Here is a 26,189-nt window from a genome sequence, read left to right as displayed (position 1 = left end):
CAGACCATCACAGTTCATGTGACAGTTTGATATATCTTTCTCTGTTCAGGTGCAATGTGGTCAACATCTGGAAGTACACTGGAGTCCCTGGAATCATATGTACCTATACGAGCACATGCTGGCTATATTACATTGCAGTGACCCACTGCTAACAAGCTTGGGGGGGAGGAGCACAGTGTCCAGTCTCAACCACAAGAATGATGAAAATTTGGAGAGCCCTATAGAGATGCATGCCTGTCCACGACTGAGTACAAACAGGAAGGTACTCCTGTTAACATTGGAACTGACTTCAGCAAGGCTAGATGTCACCTTCTCAGAGAATAGTTGCATCAGTGTGGCTGCTCAGAGCATCTGTCTGAACCAGCACTGTGGCTCCCTTCAGGTTCAGACTCCAGAGCTGACCGCTAGCTTTGATGGCAATGACATCTTTTCCTTCAGGGTCCTGGAGGTGCAGATGCTAGAGGAACTGGAGGAGATGATTCTGCACCGGAGCCCATTCCCCACATTGAAGACCTTGAAGAACCGAGTGTGGGTATTTTCCATTAACAGTGTTTCCATTGAGTTCCCCAATCAATATGACTTCTCCAAGACTTTAGACAAAGCCATTGGTGTGCAGAAATGGCTAAAGGGTCTCCATCGGGTGCCAAGCAAGGGCCCAGGGCCCCTACCACCTGATCTTCTCATTAAAGTCAAACAGTTCTCTTGGGTCTTCCTAGATGACATCTTTGAGGTGAAGTTGCGTGATAACTATGAGCTGATGAAGGATGAAAGTAAAGAGAGTGCTAAACGGCTTCAGCTGCTAGATGCCAAGGTTATAGCACTGCGCAAGCAGCATGGAGAACTGCTGCCTGCCCGCAAGATTGAAGAGCTTTATGACTCGTTGGAGAAAAAAAACATTGAGATTTATATTCAACGCTCACGCCGCCTCTATGCCAACACTCCCATGAGGAAGGCACTGTTGACCTGGACAGTCTCTGATCTGGAGGTGGTGGCATTGGCTGATGAGACCTTTCATGGGGTGGAGCGGGTGCTGGAACAAATGAAGGATATAGATGATGTGAGCCCTTTTCCAGCTGAGGGATTGGAACTTGTTATCCAGTGGTGCCGGATGGTGAAATGCAACATGGGCACCTTCTTTGGTGAGTCTTCAGTTTGATTGAGGGGAGGGAGTATAAGGGAGTGCTGTGACATAATTGAGAGCTGAGGGCTGTCATAGGGAAAGCATTTTCTTACAGGATTTTGCTGTGCACTTTTGCCTGCAGGAGTGTACTGCAGCCCAAGTTTTCCCCTCTAGAAACTTGAGCTATGTTCTATCAGCCAGACTATGTTAGAGCAACATATACCTCTGTGATGCTCATTATTGGGATTTACCATTTGGAATTTAGACTTTAAATTCCTGTAAAATAGTATATGTGGTCTTCTCTCTTTTGATTCCCTAATGCAAATGTTTTCAGGGTTTCTGCTCTTGGGTCCAAAGAAGAGAATTTTGTACTACAGGGGTGTTGATCTTACTAGCACCTGGTAGTGCTCATTGGCTCACACTTAGAGGACGGCTCCTTGGCAGCCACGGAGGGGCCTGAATTATCTGGAAGTTTGTTCAGAGGAACTGTTAAGTGAGTTAGGACCTTTTGGTGCAAGTGGGGTTCTAGTAACTAAACAATCCAATTAATTCATGTGTAACATTTTCCTTTTTGGACAACAGTATAGAGCACTACCAGTTTATAGGGGTTCATCTCCAGCTGGAGCATGTATATAACTACTGTTTCCGTGTAATAGGTGTGTCATTCTGGTTAAGTGGGTTATCTCCCTATGGCAATGAGCCTTTGTAGAAGGAATCCACTCCAGGATTTTTTTCTCTATCCCTCTTACTTCACTAAGAGCTCTACTGCCACTATTTTTCCCTTCTTCACGCGAGCCCAAAGGAGATTTCTGCTCTTTTATTCAAGTTATTTTTGGATTTTCTTCAATTTTTCGGTGCTTGGAGCTTCCCTGTTTGTGGGTCCAGCTTTACCTGCATGGAGAAGGAGCAGACGGTGTTCTGCAGCTGACAGGCTAATCCCTTGTGGTACCTGTTAGCCAGCTTGCAGAAGCATTTTTGGAGCTTGGAGCTATCCCTGGATAGTGGTGCTCACCTAGTGCTTGGCAGAGATTTGAGTGAAGGCTGTCAGGCATCCATAGGAGGCTCAGCAGTGTCTCACAGGGTGCCAGCTGCGTTTTCACCTCCCCCTTCTGTTGCACATCCGTCAATCCATGGGGGTGGGGACTCAGTCAGACTCTTTGTCTGACTGGCAGCCCGAAGACCAGCATTGGAGGAGACGTTCTGGATGAGACAGTGATTTCTTCTTCCTTTCCAACTACTATTCAGAGCTGAAACAGGTTGCAGCACGTTGCCAGCACAGGTCACAGTGAGTAAAGCATTAAGCAGAGCAGTCTAAAATGACTTCACTTAATACAGAATACTGCAGCTAAGCTCATTTTTGGGAAACGAAAGTATGATCATGTTTCCCTGTGTTGATAAAGCTTCACTGGCTCCCAGTTCGCTTTAGAATCCAGTTTAAATGCGCTTGCATAATCTTCAAGCTTCTCTATGGAATATTTGATCCTTTTGTCCCCTTATGTTGGAATACCCCTAGACTTTGCCATTTGAGAAACACACAAAAATATAAGTTAGCCTTCCCTTTCTTTAAGGGAATTAAATCTGCTGGGTTTTTGTTTTCAAGTTTGTAGAGATCTGGAATGAACTTCCTGACTCCATTAGGCTTTTAGGCCAGCTGCAATTATTTCATAAATACCTGAAAACTTTGTTCTCGCAATTTGTAAATGGTTTAACTACAGCCTCAAAGAAATGATAATATTGTGGTTATTTTTCTTATGCTTTTCTTATGTACTTTAGTTTTTAATTAGTTCTTCCTTCACCTATGTTTTCTGCTATGTACTCTAGTCTTAATTATATGCGAACTAAGTCGAGCTCCACTGGGAGATGACCCGGTATATGAACCAAAGATTAGATTAGATTACAGCCTGTGAAGTGAATCGCGTGGGGGGGGGGGTTGTCAGAGAATCTAGTTTTCAGTGATTTGTGCTTATTCTCTCACCCCCCCAAAATAATCCTAAATGTGCCAGTTTTTTAACTTTTATTTCATTGTTTTTCAAGTGATTTATGATTATGGTGGCAAAATCCTGACGGTGGCCATCTTGGATTTTGACAATCTTTTTTTCAAAAGTTTTCAGCTCCAAAACTTCTTGCTTTGCCTCAAAACTTGCTGGGCTGTATTCTTTGGACTCTTTTACCCCTAATCCATGCTAGGAATGCGCAAATTGTATGCCACAGGAGCATCCTTGCACCATGTGCCATGCCACACACGTAACAGAGGCGGGAGCATCCGTCTTAGCTTCTCCTTTGCACTCTCAGGCTGAAGTAAGACAGGCTAGCCCGGTGGTCCAGGCATTTTTCTTTTCTAGACCTAGGAACAGTGACTGACCTGTGCGAAAGAGCACGGAATCCGCAGAGCCCAAGAGATGCAAATTATAGTCATCTTGGATGACTCTACGCTACTTGGTACAGTTTTTTTCACCTGAATTTGTCAGTTCCCTTTTAAGGAATAGTTGTTATTTGGAATGGATCTGGATATATCTTGTGTTTACAATAAAAATATGTTTACAAAGATATGTGGATTTTAAGATAGATCATTAGGAATTACACTTTAAAAAATGTTGAAACATCGTAGTTTTTAATTTTACGGAAAACCTGAAAAGAAATACATGATCGTATCTGAACGGGAAAGTCATTCCATAGTGAGTCAATAGGAAGGAGAAAGATAAAGCAATTTTGCTGGTTGATCAAGAACCTTTAACCAAAGGAAAAGATAACTTATGCATATGAATAGTTCTACAATCCAAAATGTTTGAAGAGTTTAAGGTTAAGGATATTAGAGAATCAAATAATTCATGAATTATTTTATAAATAACTAGTCTTTGGTGCTTGATCTCAATGCTCCAAATATCCCTCAACCCAGTTTTCTTTTTTTTATTCAGATATTCATTAAGTAAATTATACCACTGTGCGGCTTGGTGACCCAAGAAATCTGCCTGAAAGCAAAGGAATTCTAAACTATATTGATTATTAAGATTCTTCCATTCAGGGAGCCACTCCTGAATAGCTTGCTTCAACTGCAACCATCTAAAATTTTGTGTCTTATTTAAACCATATTTATGTTGCAATTGTGAAAAACTAAGCATCGAACCATTTAAAATAATATCATTCAAAGTACGAATACCTCCACTAACCCATTGCTTCCAGCCGAATTGACATCCGCCAATTTTAATCTCGGAGTTCAGCCAAATGGATTGATGTAATGATTTAGAAATTGGAATAGGTGTCAAATTACTAATATAACATAAAGTTTTCCAGGTATCAACCAATATTTTATTCTCTTTATATCTACTAGGTATTTTTATACTAATCAAATGCACCAGATGTATAGGAAACAGGAGTCGCCATTCTAAATATAACCAGTCTGGGACATTCTCCATGAGCTCTGGGAGGATCCAATACATACCCTGACGTAGAATATAGGCTTGATGATACCTATAAAAATTTGGAAAATTTATCCCTCCCTCCGAAATTGATTTTTGTAAAGATACTAATGCAATTCTTGGTCTTTTACCCAACCAAACAAATTTCGTAAGAATACCATTCAATTTTTTATAGAAGGACCCCTGAAAAAAAACCGGTATCATACTCATTTGATAGTAAACTACAGGCAATATCATCATTTTTATAGTTTGAACTCTCCCCCACCATGATAAATGCAACGGATTCCATTTTTCACACATTTCTGTTACTTTTTTCAATAAATGTTTTTCATTCTCCTTTACTGTATCTTCAATATTGTTTTTAATAAAGATACCTAAATACTTTAAACCCTCATCTTTCCAGCTAAAGGAAAAAGAATCAAATAGTCCCTTGACACAATGAACATTAAGCAGGAGAACTTCAGACTTACTCCAATTAATCTTATATCCTGAAAACTTTCCAAATCTCTCTATCAATTCAAGTAAGTATGGAATGGTGGTTTCTGGATTTCTCAAATAAAGCAGAATATCATCCGCATAAGCAGAGAGTTTATATTCCCAATTCGAATAAGGAATACCCTGTATCTCCCTTGCCTGATTAATAGCAATTAACAGGGGCTCCAAAACAACATCAAAGAGCAATGGAGATAAGGGACAACCCTGTCTAACACCCCTTCGCAAGTCAAATCTATCTGATAAACTATTATTAATGTATAATCTTGCACCAGGAGAGCTATACAGCGTCTGAATCATTTGAATAAAACCAGATCCCACCCCAAACCATTCTAATGCTTGATACATAAAATTCCACTCCACTCTATCAAATGCCTTTTCTGCATCTAGAGAGACCAAGAAAGTTGGATCATTCATATTTTTTGTTAAATTTAAGTATGAAAAACCAATCTAGTATTATGAGAAGAATGTCTCCTTGCAACAAATCCTGTTTGATAAGTATCAATAATAAAAGGGAGAGCTTTTGCCAATCTTAAAGCCAATAATTTAGCAATAATTTTCCCATCCACATTTATTAATGAAATAGGCCTGTAGTTTGAAACCAAAGTAGGATCTCTGTTTGGCTTCGGCAAAACAATAGCCAACGAATCTGCCATAGTACCTGAAATACAACCTTTAGTCAGTTGATATTGATATAACTTTAACAAATGTGGTAAAAGGTTAATTTGAAATGATTTATAAAATTCTACTGTATATCCATCACCACCTGGAGCGGATCCAGCTCTAAGAGACCTCAATGCTGTTTCTAATTCTTTTAGATAGGTTCTTCTAAACTTTTTTTTATATGCTCAGGAATTTGTGGTCCAGTAATTGAGTTTAAAAATTGCCTACCATCTTGTTCTTTGTTTCTATAAGTCTCTGAAGAATATAATCTTATAGAAAGCCAAAAATTGTTGTAAAATATGCTCATTTTTAGTATATGATTCTCCTTTGTTATCTTTTATTACAACAATCTTTGTTTTCCTTTTTTTTGCCTTAAGATAATTTGCTAATAATTTCCCAGCCTTGTTTGAATTTCCATAATACTGAGCTTGCTGATAATACATATCATTCCTAACAAGCTTTGAAGATAATTCATTATATTTGGCTCTAGCTTTTAACAAAATTTGTAATGTACTTTGTTCCCATTTATTAATTAACTTATTTTCTAGAATTTTAATTTCTTTTTCCAAATCATAAAATTGTTTTTTAGTTTGTTTTCTAACATGCGCTGAATATGAGATAATATGACCTCTCATTGTTGCTTTAAATGCATCCCATAACACCTCACTATTAATATCACCAGAATCATTAAATTTAAAAAACTCAATCATTTTTGATTTAAACTCTTCAAGAAAATTTAAATCTGCAATCAAAGTATTATCAAATCTCCAAATCGGCTTTACCTCAACTTGTTCATCTAATTGTAATTCAATCCAAACACCACCATGATCAGATAAAATGATAGGATCTATGATGGCTTTAGTCACTTTCTGAGCTATTTTATTTGAAACAAATATATAATCAATTCTTGAAAAAGACTTATGAACTTGTGAACAAAAAGAAAATTCCCGATCATTAAAATGAAGAATACGCCATATATCTATTAAATCACAAGATTGAGCCAAATTATCTAACACTAATGATTTTATAATTTTACTTGGACTTTTATCTACAATCAGGTCCATTACAGCATTGAAATCTCCAGCCACTACCAAATTGGAAGCAGCCAGTGGTAATAATAATTGTTGTATACTTTTTAAAAAACTCCATTTGATTCGAATTAGGAGCATATAGATTAAACAAATCAAGGGTATTATTTCCCATGCTCATTTTGACATGCACCCACCTTCCCAACGGATCAGCAGCAACCATCTGAAAATTCGCTAAACATTTCTTACTTATTAATATAGCAACCCCCGCCTTTTTCCCATTTGCTGGAGCAAAAAAACATTTTGAAATCCATCCTCCTTCCAGCTTCCTAGATTCATTAAATGACAGGTTTGAAATATACATCAGAGTTCTGCTTTTTAAGGAAATCTAACATTTTCTTTTTCTTGATCATATGATTGAGGCCATTTACATTTAATGAAAAAAATTTAACCATCATTCAACTAAAAATCTATTCTAATAATAATATACATTTTTAATTATTATAGAATGATTAGACACAGCACTATCTTAATTTCTAATAATAAATAGATTAAATATCCATTCCCTTTATTCCCAAAATTCATCATTAAGCATATTATTTAAAAAAAACCCATCCCCATCCCTCCCAAACCATCCCACCAATTGGTAACACTTGTAACGCACATAGGATATGTAACCCCTACACTACCCCAGGCAACGTTTAAAACATTTCATCTTTATCATAATAATAAAAATATATTTGTTTTTAAAATAGCCTTATCTTAATTCATTTAATTTAAAAATTAAATACTCCTAATAAAGTAAAATTCATAAACCTTTATATTTGATCAATTCTTAACTCAAAAATCAATTAATTACCCTCGTATGCTATCCTTTACCCCATTATAATTATATTATCAATCAATCACATTTAATATAATTGTTCCATAACTCATTATTTCAAACTAGTCTTATAGCCAGTTACATTAACGGGTGCTAGAATATATGTGTGTGTGTCTTTCTTTATTTCTTTTTCTCTCTCTCTCTCCTTAGCCGCTTTCTTTCTTTCTGTCTTTCTTTTTCCTTGGCTGTCCATCACCACCCCTTGCCTGCTCCCCCTGTCCATTCTCCCTTCCTTTTACCTCCCCTGTCCCCAGGGACAAAGTGTGAAGTTATAAAATTTGCGGATGACACAAAACTCTCCGGTAAGGTTAGATCTGTAGAGGAATGTAAAAAACTCCAAAGGGATCTGGACAAACTGAGTGAGTGGGCAGATAAATGGCAGATGAGTTTTAATGTGGAGAAATGTAAAGTTATGCACATAGGGAAAGGGAACCTGATGTACAACTACATGATGGGGGGGATGACATTGGGAAAAGGCAACCTAGAAAAGGACTTGGGGGTTTTGGTGGATAAAACAATGAAACCGGCAGCACAATGCGCAGCGGCCTCAAAAAAGGCGAACAGAATGTTGGGCATTATCAAAAAAGGTATCACTACCAGAACCAAGGAAGTTATCCTCCCGCTGTACAGGGCAATGGTGCGACCGCATCTGGAGTACTGCGTCCAGTACTGGTCGCCGTACCTAAAGAAAGATATGGCGATACTCGAGAGGGTCCAGAGAAGAGCGACAAAATTGATAAAGGGCATGGAAAACCTCTCGTATGCTGAGAGGCTGGAGAAGTTGGGGCTCTTTTCCCTGGAAAAGAGGAGACTTAGAGGGGATATGATAGAAACTTATAAGATCATGAAGGGTATAGTGAAGGTAGAGAGAGACAGATTCTTCAGACTGGCGGGGGCAACAAGAACTAGAGGACACTCAAAAAAATTGAAGGGAGATAGGTTTAGAACAAATGCTAGGAAGTTCTTCTTCACCCAGAGGGTGGTGGACACCTGGAATGCGCTTCCAGAGGGGGTGGTTGAGCAGAGTATGGTTTTGGGTTTCAAAAAGGGATTGGACGAATTCCTGAGGGGTAAGGGAATCCAGGGGTACAATTAGAGGGTTACTATACAAGACAAAATGCTCTTGAGTAATAGATCACTACAGGTCATTGACCTGGGGGGCCGCCGCGGGAGCGGACTGCTGGGCATGATGGACCTATGGTCTGACTCGGCAGAGGCAATGCTTATGTGCTTATATGTGTCCACCACCACCCCTTCACAGCTCTCCTTATGCAGCAGCAGCCCTTCTCCCTTTGTTTTACCTCCCCTCTGTCCAGCAGCACCTTTCCCTCCCCCCATACCAGTTCCCTGTGCACCTGCCCCTGTGTCTTTCTTCTTGTCTTTCTGTCTCCCTTCCTCCCTCTGTCTGTGTGTCCAAAGCAGCATTCCCTTCCCCTCCATTTCCCTCCCCCACACCAGTTCCCTGTGCACCTGCCCCTGTGTCTTTCTGTCTCCCTTCCTCCCTCTGTCTGTCTGTCCAAAGCAACATTCCCTCCCCCTCCATTTCCCTCCCCCCACACCAGTTCCCTGTGCACCTGCCCCTGTGTCTTTCTTCTTGTCTTTCTGTCTCCCTTCCTCCCTCTGTCTGTGTGTCCAAAGCAGCATTCCCTCCCCCTCCATTTCCCTCCCCCCACACCAGTTCCCTGTGCACCTGCCCCTGTGTCTTTCTGTCTCCCTTCCTCCCTCTGTCTGTCTGTCCAAAGCAACATTCCCTCCCCCTTCCATTTCCCTCCCCCCACACCAGTTCCCTGTGCAGCAGTATTATTGTTTCCTCTACCCCCTTTCCCTTCCCACAGTAGCGACTACAAACGCGGGCCCGAGTCCTTTGGCGGCCCCCCCCTTCCTTTCCCTTCCCGCGGGTCCGACTACACATGGCTATTCAAGCAGCGTGTCCAGCAGTCTTCACACGCTGCTTCGGGTCCTTCTACTGGCCTTATTTACTCTGGCACGTCCGGAGCAAATCAGGGCAGTAGAAGGGCCCGAAGCAGCGTGTGAAGACTGCTGGACACGCTGCTGAAATCACCTGTCGGGGCCGCGGTAAGGGAAGGGGGGGGCGGCAAAGGACTTGGGTGTCGGGCAGCGGAAATCTTCTTCTACCTTGCCTCTCCTCCACCGTCGGGAGTCAGCGCCAGGAGCTTTAACAGCAAGTGGTTCCGCGTTGAAAGAATCCCGTGCCTCTTTGAAAACTGTCACGCCGCTGGAGGCGGGAGGCGACAGAGAGGGCAGGGGGTGAGCCGCGCATGCGCACATCATAGCTACAGCTCACAGAAAACGGACGCACGCTTAGGAAGTGCGCATGCGCGGCTTACCATTTTATTATATTAGATGCAAGCACATTTAAACTTAACTCTGTAACGAAACAAGAACCAGTATAAGTTCTTAAACAGTGGAGTAACATGCTAGAATTTTGACTTTCCAAAAATTAGTCATTCTGCAGTATTCTGTATTAATTGTAACCTTTTCTGATTCCCTTTACTTAAACAAACATAAATAGAATTGCAATAGTCCAGCTGAGCTAAAATAACTGACTGGATCAATACTACAAAATGGTGTTGGTAAAATAAAGGGCAGACACTTTTCAATGTGTGTAAACTAAAAAACATTTCTCAATCAGATGATTTACCTAATGATGGCAAGAAAGAGAAGAATCTAAAATGATTCCCAAAATTCTAGAAGAGAACTCTATTGGTAGAACTTCACCAGTTTTCAGCTCCAGTTTCTGTGGTATTGACTTTCCTCCAAGCCAACCTTGACAAAGAACTCCCTGTGGCTTCCCTTTGGGTCCAAGTTACAGGGCTCTCTAGTTTCAGGGCGCGGGACTGCAGATCTACTCTGCATCTCATCCAAACATAGCCAGATTTATGTAGGGTTCTTTCCGCATCAGACTACCTGTCAAGGCCCCGTTCCCTTCATGGGATCTTAATGTGGTTCTGCAAGGTATCTCCAAGTTCCATTCAAGCCTCTGAAGGAAGCGTCACTGTTGGATTTGATGCTCAAAACTGTGTTTCTTGTAGCTATGATTTCTGCAAGACCTGTCTCAGAGCTCCATGCTCTTTATTGTAGGGAGCCTTTTCCTTAAAATCTCTGACACCGGGGTCCCTTGCACATTGTTTGTTTGTTCCTTCCTTCCTGCTGAAGATGGTTTCACGTCAGTCTGGAAGTTCAATTGCCAGCCTCCAGTACACAAGTTCCAAGAAATAGGACCAGATTTTAAAGAAGTTGGATCTGAGAAGAGTGCTTCTTAAATATCTTGAGGTCACCAACGAGTTTATGCTCTCTGGCCATCTTTTTGTGTTGACTACTCCAACAAGTGAAGTGTGCCAGCTTCCAAGGCCATGATTTCCAGATGGATTCATAGTTTTATTAGGCTTTTATATATCGCCTATCAAGGTTATTTAAGCAGTTTTAAAATCTGGTACTCAAGTATTTTCCCTATCTGTCCCGGTGGGCTCACAATCTATTTAACGCACCTGGGGATATGGGGGACTGAGTGACTTGCCCAGGGTCACAAGGAGCAGCGTGGGGTTTGAATCTACAAAACCCAGGGTACTGAGGTTTTAGCTCCAACCACTGCGACACACACTCTCCGCATTTCATCAACATACATGCTTGGTGTGAAACAGTCCCTTGTTTCCGGGAAGGCACATTCAACCAGATGTGTAGCTTCATCATGGGCAGAACATAAGAATAGCCTTACTGGGTCAGACCATCAAGCCCAGTAGCCTGTTCTCACGGTGGCCAATCCAAGTCACTAATACCTGGCCAAAACCCAAAGAGTAGCAATATTCCAGTAGCTTTCCCTATGTCTTTATCAATAACAGACTTTGGACTTTTCCTCCATGAAATTGTCCAAACTGTTCTTAAAACCAGCTACGCTAACTGCTCTTACCACAACCTCTGGCAATGCATTCCAGAGCTCAACTATTCTACGGCAGTCTCTCTAGTGAAGATTAGTAGGGAGGCGACTTATTCCACTCTACATACATTCGTTAAGTTTTACAGAGTGGATGTGGCATCAAGGGAGGATTTTGCCTTTGGGTCCTCAGTGCTACGTGCCAGCACAGCCATCCCGTCCTAGTTTTCTGGGACTGCTTTTGTACGACCCACTTGTCCAGAATGACACACCTATTGCATTGGAAAAGGTGATTAGGTTCTTTCCTTGCTAATATCTTTCCCAGTAGATAGGTGTGTCATTCTGGACTCAAGCCCTGTTATTTATTTCTTGCACCTGCCTACTGTTTAATCATTAAGAATGTTCTTCAAGTCTTTCCCTTGGAGGCCAGTCAGCCCTGTAGGTCATGAAGAGTTAGCTATTAATTAGTGTACTTTGGGGTACTGTTTGAGCTCCTTTGATGCTTCTTCAGGTTTGTTTGTTGCTCTGTTTGAACGTTCATAGTTTTTATGTTACTTTGTGTGGGCATAACAGTTATTAGTTGGGGAAGTTTCCCCCTTTCCCTACTTCACCTAATTTCGGAAGAGCTCTTGCTTGCTTGGGGCAGTAGGTGGCAGTAGGTGGCAACTGGACGACATTCTGGGGAAGAAGCAGATACTATAGAAAAGACGGTCTACATCTCGCCAAACAAGGAGCGAGAGTCTTAGCAGAAAACATGAGGAAGACCATTGAAAAGGCTTTAAACTAAGGAACAGGGGAGAGCCGACAGTCGACAGCCAGTCGATGGCCCGTGCATCAGGTGATCCCGAAGAGGAATCAACAAACAACTGTACAGAAAAACGGGATGATCATGCTGAAATCGAAAGTGACAGGGAAAGAGTGCAGGAAGACACAAAAAGGGTTGTGAAGACTAAAAAGTCCAAGAAGGCAGTAGAAAAGGAGCTCAACTGTATGTACACGAATGCCAGAAGCTTGAGTAACAAAATGGGGGAACTGAAAGCACTAGCAAGACGAGAAGAACTAGATATCATTGGAATAACCGAAACTTGGTGGAATGAAGAAAATGAATGGGACACAGCACTGCAGGGATACAAACTATACAGAAGAGATAGAACAGGACAAAGATGGGGAGGGATTGCCCTATATGTTCAAGAAGGAGTAGAGTCTAGCAGAGAAGGGATGATGGACGGAAAAGAAAAACTGGAGTCCCTCTGGTAAGGATCCCTAACCAGAGCGGAGCAGACACAAAAATTGGCCTCTATTATTGACCCCCGGCACAGACGGAGGAAGCAGACGCAGCAATGAAAGAAGAAATCAACTGTGAATGTAGAACAGGTAACGTAACGATCATGGGAGACTTCAACTTTCCAGGGATAAACTGGAACCTGGGAACCTCAAACTGTGGCAGGGAAACAAAGTTCCTGGAATTAATAGGTGACTGCTTCCTAGAACAAATGGTGGGAGAACCGACAAGAGGAACCACAACCTTGGACTTGGTCCTAAATGGAATAACTGGGAGAACAACAGACGTGGAAGTCATGGTCCCGCTAGGGACGAGCGATTACAACATGATCAGTTTTAAAATCGGCATCGAAAAGGGGAAAAGAACCAAGACTCAAACCACAACATTTAACTTTAGAAAAGGGAATTACGACAGCATGAGAGCCATGGTTAAAAAGCGGTTCAAGAAAAGGACAGCCGAAATCAAAACTGTCGACCACTGATCCCTACTAAAAACTGCCATCACCGAAGCACAGAATCTCTATATTCCGCGGATAGCCAAAGGAAGGAAAAAACAAACAAACAAGGGAGAACCAGCTTGGCTAACTAAAGGGGTGAAGGATGCGGTAAGGGAAAAGAGGAACTTGTTTAAAAAATGGAAACGCGAACGAACAACGGAGGCCTGGAACAGTCACAAGGCTGACCAGAAGAAGTGTCACAAGGAGGTAAGAGACGCTAAAAAGGTTTATGAGGAAAAGATAGCACAAGAAGCTAAAAACTTCAAGCCCTTTTTCAGATACATAAAAGGGAAAAAATCAGCAAAGGAGGTAGTAGGCCCTCTCGATGATCAGGGAGGAAAAGGGTGCATCAAGGAAGACAAAAAGATTGCCGATAGGCTAAATTCATTCTTCGCGTCTGTCTTTACCAAGGAGGATACTGCAGCAATGCCCGAACCAGGGAAAATATTCAAGGGGGAAATCAAGGATAGACTCACCGCAGTAAAAGTGGACCTGGACATGATATACAATCAGATCGATAGACTGAAAAGTGACAAGTCCCCTGGACCGGATGGAATTCACCCGAGAGTACTAAAAGAACTTAAAGTAGAAATCGGAGAGCTCTTACAATCCCTAGCTAATTTGTCAATCATAACTGGGCGAATACCAGACAACTGGAAAATAGTGAATATCATTCCAATCTACAAAAAAGGATCGAGAGGAGATCCAGGCAACTATAGACCTGTGAGTCTTACATCGATTCCTGGGAAGATGGTTGAAGCACTAATCAAGGACAGCATAGTGCAGCACCTGGAAAATCACGACCTGATGAGAGACAGTCAACACGGCTTCAGGAAGGGGAAGTCATGTCTGACGAATTTACTTCAATTTTTTGAGAAGGTGAACAAACAAATCGATAGCGGAGACCCGGTGGATATAATATACTTGGACTTCCAGAAGGCGTTCGACAAGGTTCCACACGCCAGGCTCCTGAGGAAACTACAAAGCCATGGAATTGAAGGGGATATACTAAGATGGATAGCCAATTGGCTGGAGAGCAGACTGCAGAGGGTAAGCATAAATGGGAAGTTCTCGGACTGGAAAAAGGTGGCAAGCGGTGTGCCCCAGGGCTCGGTCCTTGGGCCAATCTTATTCAATATATTCATAAATGACCTGGAAGAGGAAACAACGAGTAATATAATTAAGTTCACAGATGACACGAAGCTATGTCGGTCGGTTGGATCACAAATGGATAGTGAAGAACTCCAGAAAGATTTGAACCAACTAGAGAAATGGGCTGAAAAGTGGCAGATGAAGTTCAATGTGGAAAAATGCAAAGTGATGCACCTAGGCGCGAAAAACAAGAAGCATGAATATAAAATGTTAGGTGCGACATTGGGCAAGAGCAAACAGGAAAGGGACCTGGGGGTACTGATAGACCAGACCCTGAAACCGTCGGCACAATGCGCAGCGGCTGCAAAGAAGGCAAATAGGATGTTGGCATGATAAAGAAGGGAATCACAAGTAGATCGGCTAACATCATAATGCCGCTTTACAGAGCAATGGTCAGACCACACCTGGAGTATTGTATCCAACACTGGTCTCCCTATCTAAAGAAGGATATAACCCTGCTGGAGAGGGTGCAGAGGCGAGCCACGAAGTTAGTAAAAGGTATGGGAAACTTGAGCTACAAAGAATGCCTAAGAAAACTGAGCTTGTTCACCCTTGAGAAGAGAAGACTACGTGGGGATATGATAGAGACATTCAAAATACTAAAAGGATTTGACAAAATCCAGCAAGAAGCATCGTTATTCACGTTGTTAAATGTGACTCGGACGAGAGGTCATGGACTGAAGTTGAAAGGTGACAGGCCCAGGACAAATGTCAGGAAGTTCTGTTTCACACAACGAGTGGTGGACACTTGGAACGCTCTCCCGGAGGAGGTTGTGATGGAGACCTCCATTCTGGGATTCAAGGGCAAGTTGGATGCACATCTCCTTGCAAATCACATTGAGAAATACAGGTAAACAAGGTCTCATCTGGGAACACCTAGGTCTTCATCAGGAAGCACCTAGTTAGGCCTCCGCGTGTGCGGGTCACCGGACTTGATGGTCCAAGGATCTGATTCGGTGATGACATTTCTTATGTTCTTATGATTCCTTCTGCAAAGGCTCGCGGCCATGGGGAGATAATCCGCTTAGTCCAGAATGCCACACCTATCTACTGGAAAAGAGATATTAGCAAGGTAAGAATCTAATCTCCTTTTATATCTTTAGTTGGGGACCACATGAGAGTGTATGACTGCAGGTATATCCTTCACTTGGAGTAAATGTATGTGTTGTGTGTGACTGCTGTTTCCTTTTTCAGTGCGTATCCGAGATTATCCTCGCTATCTCTTTGAGATCAAGGACTGGAGGATAACAGGGAGGTTGATTGGGACTGAGCAGCATGGACAGTCCTGTGCACGCTATCTGCAGACTCTGGAGCTTGAGGCACCTTGGGGAAATGTCACTGTGGAAAGGAATATGCCACCGTTAAAGTTTTACCATGACTTTCATTGTAAGTGAACTCCTAAGTACAAAGCCAGGGGCTTGCAAACGTAATGCTTGTATTATACTTCTACTACTACTACTTATCATAGCGCTACTAGACAAATGCAGCACTCTACATCAAAACGTAGAAGCGACAGTCACTGCTCAAAAGAGCTTACAATCTAGTCAAGACAGACAAACTGGACAAGAAAGTGCATCTATATGCAGTGATCAGGTGGGGGAATTACAGGGGAATGATAAGACACATTGGTGCTTAGCAGGTAGGTTGGAGTTTGGAATTGAAGCAACTTCAAAGAATTGTAAATATGTGTGACTTTGGCTCATTAGACTCCATGTTCTTAACTGAGTACCAATTGAGCAAAGCTCTGATGATATTGAATGGCCTGTGGTGTATCATGCTGAGGATCCTGGCTTACCACAGCCCTAGTACTAACATTGTACTGTACGTGTTTTGCTGCAGCTTGAGATGAGTTTTCAGCCTTGCCAAAATTGTTGTCAGGCCCCTGTCAGTCTATAACTGAACTACAGCAGGCGAGGAGGGATGACCTAGTAACTCTTAGGTAGTGGGAAGTTGGGCCTGGGAACATGCTTTATGGGATTGAAAATTTTCTGTATAATTTTTCCTTTTCTGCAGCAGAGATTTCCTTGTACACTGTAGTGTGGGGTCCATGCTGGGACCCAGCATGGACTCTGGTTGGTCAGTCTGTTGACCTTCTGTCCAAGCCCACAGTAGATCCAAGCCCTCTTCTTCCTTGGTGGGATAAGAGTCGGCTCCTTTTTCATGGATGCTGGCACATGGATATTGACCATGCTAACCTTCACCAACTGGCCACAGAGGTAAGGAGCACTAGTTTACTATGTGAAACTGCAGAGAGCTACAGGGCCCTCCATGTTACAGTTCCATGGTGCTGTCTTTTAGGACCCATATAACACCACTGAGAACCTTCATTGGGAATGGAACAAACTCAGGTTCAACTGGAACCCTGGACAATTTATCTTCAAGGGACACCTAGACATCAATGTCCGTACTGCCTCCAAGTGAGTACTGTGCTCTGTGCGGTGAGCATGGCTGGGAGTTGGTCTGTTGCAGTTGCCATATGCTATGAGATCAATGTGACTGAGAGTAGGGCTGCCATAGCTTCCCTGCACTAAAATCAGTGCAACTGAGAGTAAGGTGCCATGCACCATGAGATGAATGTCTAGAATAGAAAGGGATCATCACAGCTATTTTTATTTTAAAGCTGAAGATCAGTGAGAGATTTTGGAGTTACCTCACATGATATGACCATTGTGAGCTCTCAAACTAAACATGTTCTTGGTCTCCCTGTACTACCGTTTCATGGATGATTGCTTAGGATGACTTTTGAGAAACGTTTTAACATTAGCATATGCAGAGACTGGAATGCTTTGAGACACAATATGGGTTTAATTAAGACATTTTCTTAGAAATAAAGATCAGAAGAAAAGCTTCAGTGAATTATGTGATGTGATTTTTTTTCTTTTCTAATTGTTCTAAACATCTTGGCTGGAAAATTTATCTAAAATAATTGGACCCTGAAAATACTGAGAGAAATTAGCTGTGGTTGATTATATCATATGTTCATGTTACTGCAAATTGTCAAAAAATAAATCTAAATGTCTACCATGGCAGGTATGATGATTGCTGCTTTCTGCACCTTCCTGACCTCTGCATGACTTTTGACCTTCAATGGCTTTGCCATGGTAATCCCCATGATCACCATTCTGTGGTGCTGTGCTCCCCAAAATTCATATCAGAATTCTCAAGTCCACATCATGACTCATACCAGGCCTTTCGATCTGAAAACCTAAATCTGTCTATCAGCATGGACCTGACACAGGCCAGTCCAGGTAAGTTCTGAGGTTAGGAGCTTCTCTACAACTCCACTTTGTATTCTGGTAGATATTTTGTCCTCCAAAGAAAACTACTGGAGTTCCTGCTCTGTGTAGGTGCTCTTTATTGTCCCTCCAGACCGGCACAGAAACTGATGGGTTATAGCTCACCTCGACCAGCAGGTGGAGACTGAGACACAAACTTTTGGCTGTAGTATAAGTCAGTGGTCTCAAACTCAAACCCTTTGTGGGGCCACATTTTGGATTTGTAGGTACTTGGAGGGCCACAGAAAAAATAGTTAATGCCTTATTAAAGAAATGACAATTTTGCATGAGGTAAAACTCTTTATAGTTTTATAAAACTTTCCTTTAACAGTTAAAAGGAAAGATATATAAACTATAAAGAGTTTTACTTTATGCAAAATTGTCATTTCTTTAATAAGACATTAACTATTTTTTCTGCGGCCCTCCAAGTACTCTATTTTTTCTGCAGCCCTCACATTTAAAGTTTAATATCTTTTCTTTCTCAAAACTGACACATTTCAATCACTATATTGAAAATAAAATCATTTTCCCTACCTTTGTTGTCTGGTGACTTTATTCTTCTGTGCTTTCAACTATGTTTCCAGGGCCTTCTTGTCCTTTGACTGTTTTTCGCTCCGTCTTCACTTTCTGCCTTGCATCCATCTTTGGCATTAACTTAATGTTCAATTTTTCTGCTTTCTTTTCAAAATCTACGTTTCCATATCTTACCTTCCCTTCCTATCTCTCTCTTCTTCCGTCCTATTTCCATGGTCTGGCATCTCTTTCCTTCCCTTCCCCCATGCCCTGGCATCTCTCCCTACCCCTCCATGGTCTGATATCTCTTTTCCTTTCCTTCCCTCCCTCCCATGAACTTGGCTTCTCTTGTGCCTCTCCTCTCCCTTGTCTTCCTTCACCTTCCTTCCCTCTCTTTCCCCAATTGGGTGCAGCAGCAACAGAAGCAGCATTTCCCTTCCCCCTTTCCTGTGCAGCAGAAGCATTTCTCTTCCCCTTTCCCTCCCTCTCCCTTTCCCTGTACAGCAGCAGCAGCAGCAGCATTTCCCTAGGGTCCCCCTTTCCTATGCAGCAGAAGCATTTCTCTTTCCCCTCCCCTTCCGTTCTCTTCCTTGTGGAGCAGCAGCGTGTCTGGCCGGCTCAGTTGATCGTTCCGTTCAAAGCCGCAGGTGGCGACTGAAGCTTCTCTGATGTTGTGACGTCAGAGAGGCTTCCGATGCAGGAGTGGATAGCGTGAGGAGCTGCCAACCCACAGCTTTGAACGGAACGATTGACTGAGCTGGCCAGACACGCTGCTGCTCCAAAAGGAAGGGAAGGGGAAGAGAAATGCTGTTTTGATCGCGTCCAGACTGCGGGCCGCAAAATAGCACCTGGAGAGCCGCATGCGGCCCGTGGGCTGCGTGTTTGAGACCGCTGGTATAAGTGGACTGTGGGTTCCTCTTTATGCTTCTTTACATCACATCTTGGAGTTCTTGCAGGATGGTCTGGACAGGGGCCTTATCTGGTCCTCCTTTTGGTTGAGCTTGAAGCTTTGTCTACATTTCATGGTTTGTTGCATGATCGGTGTTTGGCCTCTTCTCCGGATGTGATTCATTTTTTGAGGAAGGCAAAATTTCTCTGTCATCCAATGTGGCATTTGGTACCAGTTCCTTCCGTGCTCGTGTGCCCTCCTTTTGAGCCTCTTGGCTTCTGCACTTTGAAGGACCTTACTCTTAAGGTGGTCTTCCTGGTGGCCATTACTTCTAAAAGTCACATTTCCGAACTGCAGACCTTTTTGTGTAGGCCTCCCTTTCTGGAGTTCTCTAGGGAGCGAGTCGTGCTGTGGCCGGTTCTCTCTTTTCTGCCGAAGATGGTTTCACCTTTTCATATCAACCAATCCATGGCCCTCCCAGTCTTGGGTAATCGGGAGGGAGCAGAGACAGTTGTGCAAGTTGGATGTTGGTAGAGTCCTTCACTCTTATGTTTAGCAGACCCAGGAATTCCAGAAATCAGATCCTCTTTTTGTCCTCTTAGTGGTTCCTCGTAAAGGAGATGATGCTTCTAAGGCGCGATGGATCAAGGAGGCTATCGCTTTGATGTACCACCTTCCAAGGAAGCCTGGTCTGGAATTTCTCATTCCACTTGAGGTCAGGCAGCTTCTTGGGCTGAGTTTTCTCTTGTACCTCCAGTTGATATCTGTAAAGCTGTGGTTTGGTCTTCTCTCCATTCTTTTGTGTGGCACTACTGTGTGGACATTCAGGCGCTTCAGGACGCAGTGTTCACTGAGCGTGTTCTTGTGGTGTCCCTTTGGGGTCCCACTCTTGATGGGGTACTGCTTTGGTATGTCCCATCAGTTTCTGTGCCAGTCTGGAGGGACGATAAAGAAGGAGAAATTAGGTTCTTACCTGCTAATTTTCTTTCTTTAAAATGTAAACCCTCCATACATTACATTACATTACATTACATTACTGATTTCTATTCCGCCTGTGCCTTGCAGTTCTAAACGGATTACATCAAAAAAATAACTGAACATTTCCAGGAAGAGGATTACAATTAAAGGTGTTGGGGCCTAATACAATTTTGAAGAGAGGATACTAAGTGGGAGAAAGAGGGGAAAAGAATGGGGGGTTAGGACATCTGGATGAATTTTTTTGAATAGTAGGGTTTTGATTTCTTTTCGGAAAGCTTTGAGGTCTGTTGTTGCTGTCAGCAGGATGGTGATGGAGGGGTCCAATTAGCATGAGTTTCTAGTAGGTTGTCATACATCTTTTTGCACTTAGTTCCTTTGAAAGGGGGGTAGGAGAAAGGGGACTGGGTTCTCCTCTGTCTGGATGAGAGGTTTCTGTTTAGGCGGTTGGGTGCCGTTCTGTTTAATGTTTTGAATAATAGGCAATATAGTTTGAATTGGATGCGGGCTTGTATAGGAAGCCAGTGAGAATCTAGGTAGGCGTTGGTGATGTGGTCAAATTTTCCAAGAGAATAGATCAATCTGAGGGCTGTGTTCTGCACGGTCTGTAGTTGTTTTATTAAGTAGGTGGGGCAAGGAAGGTAGAGGATATTGCAATAGTCCACAGACCCTGCCTTGTCGTCGTTATTCAGAGTTTTGCGCGAAGAGCACATTTTTTTCTGTGTGTTTTTGTCTGGGTTGTTAGGGGAGATTATAAGAACAGCGTTTGGTTCATCTGGCATAGCTGGCAAGCTGTGGGGATGTTTTTGAAGGTTCTTGTTCTAATCAATATCCAGCAGTATTTCTCTCTGTTCATTGCTATTCTCTTACTGGGAGTGAAGTTGCTGTTATAGTTCACAGTTATTACTTTCTTAGTTCTGCTTGGCTATTCATCAAGACTTGTGACTGCACAGCCCACTTATACTACAGCTAAAAGTTTGTGTCTCAGTCTCCACCTGCTGGTCAAGGTGAGCTATAATTAATCAGTTTCTGTGCCAGTCTGGAGGGATTAAAAGAAAGAAAATTAGCAGGTAAGAAAATAATTTCTCCTTCTCTTTGGACATCAGGCTACAACAGCCATACACGAGTGACATCACAGCTGACAGCGCCAAGCAGCCCTTGTCAGATAGCTTAGATTGACCTTTACAAAGGTTTCTGAGCATGCGTAGTAGGTTCTTGCCTGAATATATCCCTTTGAACATTCCATCTCTGACAGTTAATATGTACAGAGCTAGAGAATGATGCGGTGAGAATTTTTGTCCCCATCCTCAAGATCTCAGTCCCTGTCCACACCCCGTCCCCACGAGCTCAGTCCCTGCCCCATTCCCGCAGGCCATCTGATCCTATTCGCACAAGTCTTGAATAGTTATGATTTTATACTGAACTTATTTTATTAAAGTATAAAAAGAAACAATATTCTGTACAATTGTCATTCTATATAATAAAACCCTAAGCGCGCATGCACACTTAGGGTTTCATGTTCCCTGCCGCTGTGGTGTGTGATCCGTGGCCGTGTTCCATTTTAGAACCCGGTGGCAGGGAACATTCTGGCCACTCCCCTTCTCCCGCCCTCACTCACCATTTGGAAGCGCAGGCAAGCTCTCTCCCTGCCCGCGTCCTCGGCAGGGAACACACCTCCCGCCCTCACTTGCCACTGCCACTGCTGCCGCCATTGATCCTCCTCTTCAGAGCAGCCTGCGATCGTGGCCGGCTTTAACCCTTTCAGGACCAAGGGACATATTTGTCCCATAACTTTAAAATCCTATAAATTTTGATTGGGATAGTCTACAGTTCTAAATTTGATATGTACGGATTCCATATGATACTGCCTTTATGTAAACAAACTGGTTCCGACATTCATTCATTAGCGTTGTTGCCAGATTGACGAGAAGATTCACTTGCCACACTGTCCATAAGCCAGAAGTTTGATTTTTTTTTTTTTTTTTAAATAATGATATTTCACAAAAAAAATCAATTTTTTGACATCTGCAAGCCCTTTTTACCATAAAAATGTCGTCAAAACCACAAAAATTGGCCTACGATCCTTATGGTCCTGAAAGGGTTAAAGAACCTCGCAGGCCGCTCTCCAACCTCAGTAGCACGTTCCCTCTGACGCACAGAATCGCGTCAGAGGGAACGTGCTACCGAGTTGGAGAGCGGCCTGCGAGGTTCGCTAAAGACGGCCACCACGATTGCAGGCTGCTTTGAAGAGCAGGACAGAAGACGCCGGGATGGAGGGAGGGTAAGAAGGGAATCAATACCGGGGGCCAGGGGAAGAGGGAAAGGGAAAGGGGGTTGCTTTGGAGGGAGGGGTGTGCTGTGGGGAGACAGAAGGGGCCATGGAGAGAGAGGGAAAGGGAGCTGCTTTGGGGGGGAGGTGTGCTGGGGACAAACAGCTTTGCTCTGGGGGGGGAGACAGAAGGGGCCATGGAGAGACAGGGAAAGGGGGCTGCTTTGGGGGAGGGGTGTGCTTGGGGCAAACAGCTTTGCTCTGGGGGGAAGTCAGAAGGGGCCAAGGAGAGACAGGGAGAGGGAAAGGGGGCTGCTTTGGGGGGAGGGGTATGCTGGGGGAGACAGAAGGGGCCATGGAGAGATAGGGAGAGGGAAAGGGGGCTGCTTTGGGGAGGAGGTGTGCTGGGGACAGACAGCTTTGCTCTGGGGGGAAGACAGAAGAGGGCCATGGAGAGACAGTTAGGGAGAGGGAAATGGAGCTGCTTTGGGGGGGAGGTGTGTGCTGGGTGCAGACAGCTTTGTTCGGGGGAGGGGGAAGACAGAAGGACACAGACAGCGGCCAAGGAGAGAGAGATAAAGAAACACAGACAGACAGACACATCTATTCTAGCACCATTAATGTAACGGGCTTAAAGACTAGTTTTATAAATATAAATAATACAGAGCAAGGATCAACAAAACCCCTGTCTCCCCTTCACAAATATCCCCTCCACTATCGAGAAAACTAAATAAGCCAAATTATTACAGAATGCTACATAGAAAAATCATGCTAACTGAATACCGCACTCCGTCATACCGGATTACTGAATAGCTTTTGAGAATCCCTCACTTGCGCAGAGTTATGACTGTTTTTAGTTATTAATCCATGAGCTTTTATATCTGAATCTTTAGGGACCCCTGAGAAAGACAGCATTGTCAAAACACAGACCGAGTTGAGTCCATAGTCCCCAATGCTTTGGGTCGTAGATATATTTTATGTGGATTATTAATTTGTACTTTTAATAAAGCCTGCATCTTGAACATCACCATCTCCACAGAGTACAGAGTTAACTGCAAGCCATTAGACCAGACTTGAAACCTGTTGAATGCATAGGCTCTCTGTATAGTAGCTATCGCTGTTGCTAGGATATGTTTAGGTCTGCCCTTGTTCCACTCCTAAGTTATATGCATAGTTCATTTTCATTTGCTATTTGATATACCATCCATCAGTACAGCCATCTGAGCAGTTCACAATCAGTTCACAATCTAATCTGGTACTGTGAGTATTTTTCCTTATCTGTCCCAGCAGGCTCATAATCTAACTATGATACCTATGGTAGTTAGCTGTACGATGATAATGGTGTATTAGAGAAGACCGTTTGGTAGTGCAAGTTTTGGAAACATTAGATTTTTTTAGCACTATATAGTTTGTATCTGTATGTGAGACATATAGTCTGCCCTCCCACCACCACTAATTATACGGATAATTCATGCCCCATCCTATTCATGTACCTTTTTTCTGAAAATATACAGATAGAGGAATTTTTTGATCTCTGGTTGCCAGCAGTTGCATAATTCTTCTGAAAATGGATCTTTTATCTGTTTCTATCAGAGGTCTCTCAGCCCAGGATCCTGTTGTACAGCAGCACACTTCGCTGGATGCAGAACTTCTGGGCTACTTGGACCAGTGTGACGAGACCCATCTGTCGTGGGAAACTATTCAATAACTTGAAACCCAGCAAGAAAAAGCTTGGACAACACTACAAACAGCTGTCATATACTGCACTTTTCCCACAACTCCAGGTAACGTGTCCTATGATTCCCTTACTTTGTGCTTTCACACATATGCCTTTTAAAGTTGTCATAAGAACATAAGAAGTTGCCTCCGCTGGGTCAGACCATAGGTCCATCGCGCCCAGCAGTTCGCTCCCGCGGTGGCCCATCAGGTCCATGACCTGTAAGGTGATCCTTGTCTAAAACCCTTTATTCCCCTTAATGCTTCTATCTATCCTTTCATAATCCTATCTCTACCTCTATCTGTATCCCTCAATCCCCATATCCTTCAGGAATTTATCCAATCCTTCTTTAAAACCCCGTAGTGTACTCTGCCCTATCACAACCTCCGGAAGCGTATTCCAGGTGCCCACCACCCTCTGAGTGAAAAAGAACTTCCTAGCATTGGTTCTAAACCTGTCCTCTTTCAATTTCTCCGAGTGCCCCCTTGTTCTTGTGGTTCCCAATAGGCTGAAGAATCTGTCCCTCTCTACCTTCTCTATGCCTTTCATGATCTTGAAAGTCTCTATCATGTCTCCTCTGAGTCTCCGCTTTTCAAGGGAGAAGAGCCCCAGCCTTTCTAACCTATCTGCATATGAAAGGTTTTCCATAACTTTTATCATTTTTGTCGCTCTTCTCTGAACCCTCTCAAGTATCGCCATGTCCTTCTTAAGGTACGGTGACCAATATTGGACACAGTACTCCAGATGCGGACGCACCATTGCACGATACAGCAGCACGATGACTTCCTTCGTCCTGGTTGTAATACCCTTCTTAGTAATACCCAACATTCTGTTTGCTTTCTTTGAGGCTGCCGCGCATTGTGCCGTTGACTTCATTGTTGTATCCACCAGCACATCCAAGCCTTTTTCAAAGTTACTTTCCCCTAGTTCTAATCTCCCCATTTTAGAGCTGAACATCAGGTTCTTTTTCCCTATATGCATGACCTTGCATTTCTCTATATTGAAGTTCATCTGCCATTTATTTGCCCACTCCTCCAGTTTGTTCAGGTCCCTTTGTAAGTCTTCACATTCCTCCGCTGTTCTAACCCTGCTACAGAGTTTAGTGTCATCCGCAAACTTTATAACTTCACACTTCGTCCCTGTTTCTAGATCATTTATAAAAACATTGAACAGCAGCGGTCCGAGCACCGACCCCTGTGGAATACCGCTCGTGACCCTCCTCCAGTCCGAGTAGTGGCCCTTCACTCCAACCCTTTGCTTTCTGCCTGCCAACCAGTGTTTAATCCATCTGTATACATCCCCTTCTACCCCGTGGTTCCACAGTTTCCTAAGTAGCCGCTCATGGGGTACTTTGGAAGTCGAGATAAATGATGTCTATGGGTTCCTCTTGATCCATCTGGCTGTTTATCCCTTCAAAGAAGTGCAGTAAGTTTGTTTGGCATCATGTACTTTTCCCATCTATGCAGGCAGGACTGACCCTAGGGGAGTGTGAGGCTCACGATGAATCTGTTGGAATAATTTTCCCCATTACCCACAGATTTGAAGAAGGGGGTTCCCTTCTAGAGGTTGGCAGGATAGCCTCTCGATATTTAAGGTCTGTGGCATCTCCTGATCCACTAGAAGTGATATTGGAGGCAGTTGTGCTAACCTTAATTCCCTTCCCTTCCCTTGATAAGGACAGTCCTGCCTCTCAATCTCATTTCTCATTCTCCATCTTCTGTTCTCTTACTTCCCCCTTCCCCCCCCCCATTTCATCCTTCAGTCTCCACTATGGGCCAAATGCACTAAAAATGGTTGCTAAAACTGAGTGGGTTGCTGTGGGCCGATCCCTTGTCCAATTTTAAAATGGTGATCGATGCTCAACCGACTTTGCATAGAAATTAGTTTTGCGGAGATCAACGTAATTCCATCCTACTAATCACTGGAAAAGCGACTTTCACACAAGCGCAGAGCCGGCAGGGGAAGCCCGAACAGCTAAGTGATAGGGGAAGCAGCCTCCTGCCACTCAGTTATTCAGGGCAGAAAAAGTTGGGGTTTTTTTATTTTCTTTTTTTTCTTCATGGGCACATGTCCCCATTAAAATAAGAACAAAGTCGTGCTGGCCGGTTGATATCGGTGGCATGGCTA

General features: G+C 43.2%; 1 protein-coding gene across 2 annotated transcripts in view; it reads left to right on the top strand.

Annotated features, from left to right (window-relative positions):
• KIAA0100 (KIAA0100 ortholog) overlaps nt 1-26,189 on the top strand; it is a 134,762-nt gene that overhangs the window by 50,749 nt on the left and 57,824 nt on the right. For both annotated transcript variants that reach the window (XM_033921661.1, XM_033921663.1), the window contains 6 exons: nt 50-1,139; nt 15,619-15,810; nt 16,438-16,640; nt 16,723-16,841; nt 17,455-17,672; nt 23,939-24,129. In XM_033921661.1, the coding sequence (XP_033777552.1) occupies nt 50-1,139; nt 15,619-15,810; nt 16,438-16,640; nt 16,723-16,841; nt 17,455-17,672; nt 23,939-24,129 (2,013 nt within the window). The remainder of the gene's footprint in view (nt 1-49; nt 1,140-15,618; nt 15,811-16,437; nt 16,641-16,722; nt 16,842-17,454; nt 17,673-23,938; nt 24,130-26,189) is intronic.

This window comes from Geotrypetes seraphini, chromosome 15, assembly GCF_902459505.1.
Source record: "Geotrypetes seraphini chromosome 15, aGeoSer1.1, whole genome shotgun sequence".
Classification (NCBI taxonomy): domain Eukaryota; kingdom Metazoa; phylum Chordata; class Amphibia; order Gymnophiona; family Dermophiidae; genus Geotrypetes; species Geotrypetes seraphini.
This window is presented reverse-complemented; position numbering and strand designations above follow the sequence as displayed.